The sequence below is a fragment of the Anomaloglossus baeobatrachus genome, chromosome 1 (genome assembly GCF_048569485.1).
Source record: "Anomaloglossus baeobatrachus isolate aAnoBae1 chromosome 1, aAnoBae1.hap1, whole genome shotgun sequence".
NCBI lineage: Eukaryota > Metazoa > Chordata > Amphibia > Anura > Aromobatidae > Anomaloglossus > Anomaloglossus baeobatrachus.
Window position 1 is genome coordinate 800,258,230 of NC_134353.1, and position 12,328 is coordinate 800,270,557.

A 12,328-nucleotide genomic window follows, 5' to 3' on the forward strand; every position below is an offset into this window, starting at 1 on the left:
ATTTTAATACCAGCCAGATAAAGCCATATGGCTGAAGGCTGGTATTCTCAGGATGGGGAGCTCCACGTTATGGGGAGCCCCAGAGCCTAACAATATCAGTCAGCAGCCGCCCAGAATTGCTGCATACATTATATGCGACAGTTCTGGGGCTGTACCCGGCTCTTCCCGATTTGCCCTGGTGCGTTGGCAAATCGGGGTAATAAGGAGTTATTGGCAGCCCATAGCTGCCAATAAGTCCTAGATTAATCATGTCAGGCGTCTATGAGATACCTTCCATGATTAATCTGTAAGTGACATTTAAAAAACACACACACACCCGAAAAAATAATTTATTAGAAATAAAAAACACTAACAAAGTCCCTCATCACCAATTTATTAACCCCGACAAAGCCCTCCATGTCCGGCATAATCCACGGACCTCCAGCGTCGCTTCCAGCTCTGCTACATGCAGGTGACAGGAGCAGCAGAAGACAGCCAACGCACCAGGGCAAAATCGGGAAGAGCCGGGTACAGCCCCAGAACTGTCGCATATAATGTATGTGGCAATTTTGGGCGGCTGCTGACTGATATTGTTAGGCTGGGGGGCTCCCCATAATGTGGAGCTCCCCATCCTGAGAATACCAGCCTTCAGCCGTATGGCTTTATCTGGCTGGTATTAAAATGGGGGGGGACCGCACGCCGTTTTTTTAAATTATTTATTTATTTTACTGCACAGTATAGACACGCCCACCGGCTGCTGTGATTGGGTGCAGTGACACAGCTGTCACTCAGCGTGGTGGGCGTGTGTGACTGCAACCAATCACAGGCGCCGGTGGGCGGGAAAAGCAGGGAATACGAGATTGATTAATGAGCGGCCGGCTTTTTCAAAATAGTAAAAGCCGCCGGAGTTTTTATAACAGCCGTGCAGCGCCGCGCCGGAGATCGGGGAACGGTAAGTATGAGAGAGTGGGGGAACTGACCGACAGACAGCGAGAGGGACAGATAAGACAGAGAGACCGACCGACAGACATAGAGACCGACCGACGGACTGAGGGAGAGAACGAAACAGAAAAAAGACCGACATCACATGAAAAAAGCACAAAACGTACAGGGAGCAAACAGAGATGCGTCCGTGTCACTCGAACGTGCGCACAGACCCATTGACTTTCATTGGGTCCGTGCTGTGTGTTGCGTGCAGAAAACGGACATGCTTCCGTGCAAAACGCACACAGGTACGGATCACGGACACGGACAAACGGACATGCATCAAAAACGCACGTGGAGCTTTTATCATACAATAACATTGGTGCACGTTTGGCCAAGTCTCCAGTATACACGGAAACGGACCAAACACGCACGTGTTTCACGGATGTGTGTTTCAGGCCTAAGAAACACTAAAAAACAATCATGAAAACATAATGTGCTAGCCAGCAACGGTTACTTTTCAAGACCAAACGGGGAAAAAATATGGAATCCATCAATTATGAGGAAAAAATTATGGAATCACCCTGTAAATTTTCATTCCCAAAACTAACACCTGCATCAAATAAGATCTGCTTGTTAGTCTGCATCTAAAAAGGAGTGCTCGCACCTTGGAGAGCTGTTGCAGCAAGTGGACTGACATGAATTATGGCTCCAACACAAGAGATGTCAATTTAAACAAAGGAGAGGATTATCAAACTCTTAAAAGAGGGTAAATCATCATGTTGCAAAAGATGTTTGTTGTTCACAGTCAGCTGTGTCTAAAATCTGGACCAAATACAAACAACATGGGAAAGTTGTTAAAGGCAAACATACTGGTAGACCAAAGAAGACACCAAAGCGTCAAGACAGGAAACTTAAAGCCAAATGTCTCCAAAACAGGAAATGCACAACAAAACAAATGAGGAATGAATGGGAGGAAACTGGAGTCAATGTCTGTGACCGAACTGTAAGAAAACGCCTAAAAAAAATGGGATTTACATACTAGAAAAGCTAAACAATAAAAAGATGGCTGCCTGAAGAGAACATGTAAATTTCCAGTCATTGATGATAATGGGCTGCGTGTCAGGTAAAAGCACTGGGGAGATGGCTGTCATTACATCTTCAATAAATGCCCAAGTTTACATTGACATTTTGGACACTTTTCTTATCCCATCAACTGAAAGGATGTTTGGGAATGATGAAATCATTTATCAAGATGATAATGCATCCTGCCATAGAGCAAAAACTGTGAATACGTTCCTTTAAAGAAGACACATAAGGTCAATGTAATGGCCTGCAAATAGTCTGGATCTCAATCCAATTGAAAATCTTTGGTGGAAGTTGAAGAAAATTGTCCATGACAAGGCTCCAACCTGCAAAGTTGATCTGGCAACGGCAATCAGAGAAAGTTGGAGCCAGATTGATGAAGAGTACTGTTTGTCACTCATTAAGTCCATGCCTCAGAGACTGCAAGTTGTTATAAAAGCCAGAGCTGGTGCAACAAAATACTAGTGATGTATTGGAGTGTTCTTTTGTTTGTTTATTTTTCATGATTCCCTAATTTTTCCCCGTTTGGTCTTAAAAAGTAACCGTTACTGGCTAGCACATTATGTTTTCATGATTTTTTTTTAGTGTTTCTTAAAGCCAGAAAGTTGACATTTGAAATGACTAGTTTTGTGCCATGTCTGTCATCTGCTTTTTTTAAACAAAAGTAAATAACTGAATGAATATCCTCAGAGCCAGGTGATTCCATAATTTTTGCCAGGGGTTGTACATGCAGCCGACTCGCTCCTGTCAGGAGAGTGTGCGGCCGTGTCGGGTGATACCGATGCGAGAGTCACACGAGTCATACACAAGTGGAACCGTACCCTAAGACTGGGGGGAGTGGACTTATATTTAAAGCACCACTCCAGCACTGAAATAAAAAAAATGCTGGTGTGGTGCTTTAAAGGGGTTATCTGGCTTAATTTGCTTTTTTTTATTATTACCCTATTGGGCTACATTGGGGCAGGTAAGTAGATAGTGACCACTCACCTGCCCTGCTGTCATCCCCCTCCCCCGACTCAGAATGGTCATGTGACCACTCCTGCCGCGATTTTGCTGCTTCCGGTCATTTCATGTCAACATGGGCAGGACCATGTTGACATGCAAATCTGGAAACAGCATGTCACCGTCCTGCTGGGCGGCTAGAGTGCGGAGAGTACCTGCCCCCCTTCCCTGCATCCCCCCACACATTCCCCCGCACCCCGTACTCTGCCCACAACCTCCCTCGGCACTGCTGTGGGGTCCGTGACCTGGGGGAGGGGCCTGTCAGCGCCAGCACCGGGCCCCCTGCTCATTCAAATGTACCGGCATCACAAATCACAAATGCCGATATATTTGAAGGCGCTGATGAGAGGGAGCGCAGCGCTGTTTCTCATCACTGCCCGTGCAGTCTGTGTCTGACAGTTCAGTGCAGCGGTGACGTCACTACTGTGCTGATATGGCCAGAGCACAGACAGCGTGCGAACGTGCAGTAGCGGCGGGGACCGAGGGTGGGTGAGTATGTATTCCCTACATGTGTTCCCTATGGGGGTAGGGGGGGTCGGTGCAGAACGATGGTGGGGGGGTCAGTACAGAGCGCCGTGTGTGTGTGCGGTGCAGAACCCTATGTGTGTGTGCGGTACAGAGCCCTATGTGTGTGTGCGGTGCAGAGCCCTATGTGTGTGTGTGTGGTGTGCAGAGCCCTATGTGTGTGCGCAGTGCAGAGCCCTATGTGTGTGTGTGGTGCAGAGCCCTATGTGTGTGTGTGTGGTGCAGAACCCTATGTGTGTGTGCAGTGCAGAGCCCTATGTGTGTCTGCGGTGCAGAGTCCGATGTTTGTGGGGTGTGCAGAGCCCCATGTGTGTATGCGGTGCAGAGTCCGATGTGTGTGGGGTGTGCAGAGCCCTATGTGTGTATGTGGTGCAGAGCCATATATATGTGTGTGTGCGGTGCAGAGTTCGATGTGTGTGTGATGCAGAGCCATATGTGTGTGTGGTGTGCAGAGCCATATGTGTGTGTGGTGTGCAGAGCCATATGTGTGTGTGATGTGCAGAGCCATATATATGTGTGTGTGCGGTGCAGAGTCCGATGTGTGTGTGATGCAGAGCCATATGTGTGTGTGGTGTGTAGAGCCATATGTGTGTGCGGTGCAGAGCCATATGTGTGTGTGTGCGGTGCAGAGCCATATGTGTGTGTGCGGTGCAGAGCCCTATGTGAGGCTGTTATTTGTAATGCTGTATTAATAACAGGTCAGTGCTGGGGCAGAATACTGACAGGGAATGTGTGTGCAGGGGGCGGGCAGGAGGCGAGGCTGGACACTGAGGCCGGGCAGGGGGCGAGGCTGGACAGTGGGGTGGGGCTGGACAGTGAGGCCGGGCGGTGCCAGCTCTGACTGGGAGGTTTAGCACAGGAAGAGGTCAGTTTTCTGGAGCTGAATGTAAACAAAGAGCTGCAGAGAATAAAGGGATAATTCAAGAGGAACAAAAATTAGAAAACAAAAAATAACAATGTAGGGATGTTTTATATGACAATACAGCACAGATTAGCTTAACAAAAAATTTTGAGTTTATGTCGGACAACTCCTTTAAGGAGGAACATGAAGGTAGAATCTGCTAATATGTCCTTCTAATGCTAATGAATACATGTAAGTGTATATGGGTATGGGCTGAATTAATAAGTGGTAGAAGCCTAGAATTGTTCTGCTCTTTATGTACAGCCGGTGAACATCCTTAGCGGTCTCACTGTCAGAGAGACACATGTATGCAATGTGTGAAGAACGAGAAAGAGGTGATATGTGAAACATGCAAAGTCATAAGGAATCTGTGAGAAGTGCACCTCTGGAAATAAGGAGATGGTAATTTGGTCTCTGTTCTCTTATAGCCCCGCAGCATTATCACTGGAGACAGGCTTCCTTCCTTTATAACCTGAGTGCTTCTATTTAAAAAGAGATCACGAGTGAAGCATGAAGCCGGGTCATGTAAATTATCCCTTATCTTCACTTGTCATTTCTAATACACTTCAATCTTCCCTCATGTCTCTCTCTGATATAGTGCCAGTCTAATACCCACATGCATATTTATTATATTAACATCCTATCATGGACACTCCACATAACTGAGCCGGACTATTCACTGATGAATCATGGCTGTCAATGTTGGGCTATGGTTTATAATATAAATGTCCTCATCCAGCAAAATCTAAAAATCACCAGAAAAAATAAATTAGTGAATCATCCTCTTTCGTTATATTTCTAAAAAAATATTATACATTTATATATTTATTATATGTAATAATGCTATATGAGGGCGATTGGCAACAACCCTATGCAGCTAAAAGGTGTTTGTTACTGAGCTTTCCTAGCATCCTAAGTGGCAAATTGTAATCATGCAGCAAAGTAAGTGCAAGTTCACATAGGACTAAAAGATATAAAATCTAGGTCATTCAATAGATTTTGATAAAAAGAGGAACACTCAAAGAAAGGCTTTCAGTCATTTTCAAACTTCCATTGACTTTCACATCTTGTGAATGAAAACATTCTAGTTAATATCCGGAGGCTGAAAACCTCCACTTCTCTAATCCTGCTTACACAACAAATGGTTTTGATAGAATATTATTAGACCCATTAATACCCTGTGAGCTAAACACAGAAGCAGTAATAACACATCCTTCACTCCGTGCAAACAGCAGTCTGGCCTTCAGTAACATACACACTCCTCACATAAACTCCAGAGGAAGGCTCCAACGTATACCATTGTGTAGGCGCACACGGGAGCTAGGGAGTCAACGCAAAAAATGTACATTATCTGTAGGGGCCCTTTCTTTATAGTGGAAAAATATTTATCGACACATTCTACTCCAAAGGAGTTTTATGGTTACATTTCATGAATACACTGAGAACTTTTCCAGGAACGGCTGTGATAGACCGGTGCAACACGTGACCACCCAAACTGTTTAAGGGTCGGATCACGAGTTGCCCTGCCATTTTGCATTCTGATCCTGGTGCAGTGAAGAGTGCCCTAAAACCGGCTGGTTTAAACAGCTCTAATACCACCTGGCGCAAACAGCTCAAAAGGTGGAATACTGCTCTAATACCGCCTAGTACCGTCCACACATCTCCATGTACTGAGTGATTGGTCTTCCCCATATAGTTCTAGTTCCTTCACTTTGGCTTCCACCGGTTCCCCTCTTCATCACTGCGCCAGTAAGGACAACAAACAAAATAGAAATGGAGTCCTATTCCATTATTTCTAATGTAGTTTTCTCCATGGCTGCCTGATTTGAACAATCAATTTTTCTAAGCTAAACACTTCAGACCCCTGGGACACTTGGTCAACAGCATCAGGGAAGCACCTAAAGGCAAAATGGCTTGGACTGGTGGAAGCAAGGCAAGCTGGGGGACCGCTAGCTAGATCCCAAATCAAACTATGAGCTTTTTAACTGCAACAGCTGTAGTGTACACTACTTAAGTTGAAATTTTGGCACTGCAGGAAGAACTGTGAAAACAGGCTATGTAGAGACCTTTTTGAGAATTGTTGCTTTGTGAGGGAACTCTACCAATCTTGACTGTGTGGGTAAACGGGGAAAACAGGATCAGTAGGGGCATTTTTGAGAATTGTTGCTCTGTGGAAGAATGCTAACAATCTTGACTGTGTGGGTGAACTAGGGAAACAGGGTCTGTAAGGGCACTCTAAAAAAAATTATATTTTATTCATTTACTTCCTATGTAACCATGATTGCTATGGTGACAGAAACCATTTAAGTCATATTCCTATCCAGTTTGCCTGCAGGGAAATTGTTTTACTCTTACCTCCTTTTGCAGCCCCACTAGCCCTTACTACAACCATTTTACAGCTATTTTACAGCACATAAGTTTGCGTCTCCATTGACTTATACATTGATTTATATGGGGTCCCAACAGACCTTTTTTTAAAGTCTGGCAGACAGATTAGCCTGACTGCTGTGCACATGAGACCTAGTCCTCTAGTGATAATCTCCTGCTATCAAAACACTGTTTGTATTGAAACTACAGCACACAACCTAATAAGTGACACATTCCTGGATTCAGGCTCTCTTGCCCTATATTATGCTGCTCTTAGATTAAATAGCAAAAACCTGCTGACAAATTCCCTTCAAAGGGGTTGTCTAGCTTTAGTACAAGTCTGCAGTTGCTCTATTTGCAATGTGCGAGCTGTGAGGATTCGGTGGCACCAGGAGCCGTGGACACATAACCTCATTTTGTGATTTGCATACTTGTAATCATGTGCTGACTAGATGAGTGCAGGCTCACTCAATGCAAGTGTATTGAGCAAGGCTGGACCTGTCTTGAAGTAATGTGGCCGGAAGGGAGCAAACCACATACTTGCCATGATTGCCTGCTCTGGGCACCACACACGCTGTGAGGATTCACAATTCTCCAGTTACATAGAGTGACCGCAGACTTGTACCCTAAGGCCGGAAAACCCCTTTAAGCATAAATGTCTACAATATTCTGGGTCTATTCTTTAAACCATCTTCTTTTAACTAGTAGATAAGATTTTGTTTATTTAATCCCTATTGTATTCCCTACACTTGAAAGTAAAAATCTCCCCCAAGTCTATATTGTCTGTTTTTTAGATGTTTTTCAGATGTTTTTAGATTTTTGAAAAATCGCTTGACAATAGTTCTATTTTACAACTTTGACACCTGTGGACATTGAATGGGTTGCCCCGTGAATACAAGTAGGCTAGATAATAACTTACTGATTGCTTAGTAAGGGCCAACTATGGGATATGCACTGGCTGGCAGAATAAGGCCCTGTGCGCACACTGCATTTTTACCCGCGTTTTTGCTACGTTTTTGCTGCAGAAATGTCTTGAGAAATTCTTGTAACCTTTCTGCAGACATTCCCCAGCAAAACCTATGGAAAAAAAATTAGCTGTGCGCACACTGTGTTTTTTTTCTCAAGAAAATTCTTTCAGTAGATTTTCTTGAGAAAAAGAATGAGCATGTCACTTCTTTCTGCAGGTACCGGCGTTATTTAACCCCATTGGCTGTAATGTAATCATGAAATCACGCAGGGAATAACGCAGGTAGCAAATTCTGTGCATTTCATTGCGTTTTCCTTCATTATTCCCACGTTATTTCACGTTTTTCAGGACATAAAGTAAATCACTGCCTGCGTGTTGCAGGGAAGTGATGTCATTATGACAGGAAGAGGAAGCTGAGCAGAGAGTAAACACACACAGATCACACTCACACACAGACACAGACATATAGAATACACACACACATATCACACACAGACATATAGAATACACATAGAAATCAAACGTACATATTAAAAATAAAAAACGAAAAAAAAAACATGGGCTCCGCCGTATTTTTGCTGTCCAGCCAAGGTAAACACACAGCGGCGGCCCGGTATTCTCAGGCTGGGGAGGGCGAGGGCCATGGTTAATGCCTCCCGCAGCCAAGAATATCAGCCCGCCGCTGCCCCGAGAATGTCACATCAATTAAACAACAGTCCCGGCGTGTTACCGGCTCTTCCAGATTGCCGTGATGTGGTGGCAATCGGGGTAATAACAAGCTAATGGCAGCGCATTGCTGCCACTAAGTCCTAGCTTAATCATGGCAGCGTCTATGAGACAGCTTCCATGATTAACTCATAAGTAAAGTGAATAAACACACACACACACACACACACACCGAAAAATCCTTTATTTTAAATAAAATAACAAAAAAGCCCCCTCTTTCACCACTTTATTAACCCCCCAAAACACACAGCTCCGGCGTAATCTAGAGGTCCCACGATGCTTGCAGACTGCTCCAGCCACATCTGACACAGTATTTAATGCAGCCTCATTCAGTGAGCGATGCTGCAGGGGTAACTACAGGTCATTTCTCACGATTGGTGATGTGAACACATTACCACTCGCAAGAACTGCAGTGTGTCCTCACAGGGACTCTAACTATTGATTGATTGATCTGTCCTCAATCTATTGATTATCTATCGATTATCTTTCTATCTATCCATCCATCTATCTATTGATTATCTATCGATTATCTTTCTATCCATTACCTATCTATTTATCTATCCATCTTTCTATCTATCTATCCATTATCTATTTATCTATCTATCTATCCATCTATCTATCCATTATCTATCTATTCATCTATCCATCTTTCTATCTATTCATTATCTATTTATTTATCTATCTGTCCATCTATCCATTATCTATCTATCTGTCTGTCTGTCTGTCTATCTATCCGTCTATCCATCTATCTATCTATCTGTCGATTATGTATCTATTATCTATATTATTTATTGCTGTTAAAGCATTAAAAACGCAGGGACCAGCCTGCAAAAAACGCACCAAAAATGCACCAAAACGCAGTAAAAACGCATGCGTTTTTCAGTGCGTTATTGGTGCCTTTTTTAACGCAGGTGCGCTAATCCTTCACTCTCAAGAAATTTCCTAAGAAATTTCTTGAGAAAAATCCTTTTTCTAGTGCGCACAGGACCTAAGAAAGTTTTATACCCGTTAGAAAGGAGCGGCAGTGCACAAGCGTCACTTCATTCATTCCCTATGGGGCTGCTGTAAAAAACCATGAGTGAATTGAGGATCCGGACTGCAGCTCTATTCTGATAAAAGTGATAAAAGTGTTCTGTTCTGCTGATGAGGGTCTCAGTGGCTGGATACTGATCAATAAGTTATTACTTATCCTCAGGACAAGTGATAATTTGTTTTTACCAGAGAACCCCTGTAAGGGACTATTTTGATAAGTACTCACAGTATATAAGTGATGATACCCACTGACCACATGTCCACTTCAGGTCCATAGGCACACCCCCTGAGAATTTCTGGAGCTGAAAAAAAAGAAAGACATAAAAATCAAAATTATTGCAAATACCTAATATCTGATTATTTTAATAAGAAATCTTATTTCATTGTGTTGGCATAAAGGATGCTTCTGCTTTGAAATAGTTTACTGCTTAAGGGAACCAATCACCAGGATTTTTGTATATAAGCTAAAGCCAGTGCTTTACTGGCACTATCAGGCTGAGTCTATACATACCTGTAGTGGTCAGCTCAGATGTTTAGGTTTTGAAATCCAAAAAAGTAAAGTTTATAAAATTAGCTGCTTCTCTTGTGACAGTTGCACTGGAGTAGATCATATATTCATAGTTATCCCCTCCCCCTGGTAGAATTAGCATAAATATTATACAAACAATTCACTTTGTCTGTTGCAGGACCTGTGTGAGGTCATACCCATGTGATCAGAAGGGGCGGGGCCTCAGACAGTAAAGCTAGATACCAGGTCACATGGGTATGACCTCACATAGGTTCTGCAACAAAGTGAGTCATTTGTATAATACTTATGCTAATTCTAACAGAGGGAGGGGATAACTATGAATATATTATATGCTTCATTGCAACTGCCACTCAAGCAGCTGCCTTTTTTTTAAACTTTACTTTTTTGTATTTCAAAACCTAAACAGATTCCTAGCTAACCACTAAAGGTATGTAGAGAATCAGCCTGATAGTGGCAGTATAGCACTGGCTTTAGGTTATATACGAAAATCCTGGTGATTGGTTCCCTTTAAGCATGTAGTAGAATATATTATATTGTCAAGGAAACTACTTCTCAATGAAAAAAAATTGTTTTTCAAACTGAAAAAATAATAAAAACATGAAAGTTTCATGACAAATTTGTGAAAGGCCATATTTAGAATGTAGGAGCAAAAATGGCTCAGAACTGTAATCACCCATTTAGGATAGACACTATACAAGGGGCGATCCAAAAGTAATGGTAATCGGTTATTTCTATTGTACACAGAAATTAAAATAAAATGTTTTCTTCTCTCTTAGGTACCCACTAGTCCAGGAAAAAAAAAAAATCACTTAAATAGGCCACGATTCCCGGGAGCTACATTCATTTGAATATGAACTGCCGAGGAGTGAACATCAAAATGGAAAAAATCGAGCTCAGAGCTGTCATCAAATACCTCTGCTTGAAAAAAATGACTACCAAAGACATACACAGGGACTTGGTGGAAACATTGGGGACTCTTCTCCTCCATATTCCACAGTTGCACGCTGGGCCAAGGAATTTAAGCTGGGAAAAAAATCGACGGAAGATGAACATCGTGAAGGACGCCCATCCACGTCCCTCAATGAAGAAAACGTGAAAAAAGTTGAAGAAGTTGTATTGGCAGATTGAAGAGTGACTATCAGGCATGTAGCTGAGGTCACAGGGATCTCATGTGGCAGTATTCAAAGAATCCTTGCAAAAGAATTGCATATGAGAACAGTCTCTGCGCGTTGGGTGCCAAAAATGTTAACAGACGAGCAAAAGAAGAAACAAGTTGACATTTCAATAGCAAATCTCGAAAAGTTCCAAGCAGACAAGGAGAATTTTTTGTCACGTTTTTTGACCATGGACGAGACCTGGATCCACCACTTTGATCCCGAAACTAAACAACAATCGATGGAAACGAGCCGACGAACCGACGCCGAAGAAATTCAAAGTGTCAAGCTCAGCAGGGAAGGTTATGGCGTTCGTTTTTGAGATGCTGAAGGAATTATTATGGTGGACTATTTGGAGAAGGGAGCCACTATTACGGGCTCCTACTACGCAGAACAAATAAGATTGTGGGAGGCTATCAAGGAGAAAAGGCGCAGCAAACTGCGGGCTGGAGTGCTGTTTCACCAAGATAACGTGCCGGCTCACAAAGCTGCAGTTGCCATGGCAACCATTCAAGAAGCGGGCTTTGAACTGGTGGAACACCACCCCTATTCGCCAGATCTAGCCCCCAGTGACTTCTTTCTCTTTGCTCGCCTCAAGGAACACCTCTGGGGCAAGAAATTTGACGACAATAGCGACGTGATAACCACTGTTGAGGATTTTTTTGAGGGGCAAGATCAATAATTTTTTTCGAAGGGAATTCTAAGTTTAGAAAAGAGATGGACTAAATGTATAGACTTGTTAGGAGACTATGTAGAAAAATATATATTTTTTTAATATATTCATTGTGTTTATTATTGATTATCATTACTTTTGGATCACCCCTCGTATATACCGTATATAAATAAGTAAAACACTGATTTTAAGCTAATAATGATACTAGGAAAGGTTTTTAAAATATCAAAATTTGAGACATACTGCACATAAGTGTCAGGAAAAAAGTCAAATGAATTGGCAAATGTGTGATAGATAGTTACATTAAGACTTTATATTAAAGGTACGGTACTCTCTCAGCATGATTTCACACCCCAAACTATATGCAAATAAAGCTGTTGCAAAAATAAGTCCAGCAATACATTTTTATGGCTAATCCATTCCTCCATTACATTATTTCAAATCCATATGCCAATGTGGCTGA

The 12,328-nt window shown here is 42.7% G+C and overlaps 1 protein-coding gene across 1 annotated transcript in view; it reads right to left on the reverse strand.

The window, feature by feature from the left end:
* CAMK4 (calcium/calmodulin dependent protein kinase IV) overlaps nt 1-12,328 on the reverse strand; it is a 393,072-nt gene that overhangs the window by 20,101 nt on the left and 360,643 nt on the right. Inside the window, exon 8 of the mRNA XM_075341900.1 lies at nt 9,736-9,811. Coding sequence (XP_075198015.1) covers nt 9,736-9,811 — 76 coding nt within the window. The remainder of the gene's footprint in view (nt 1-9,735; nt 9,812-12,328) is intronic.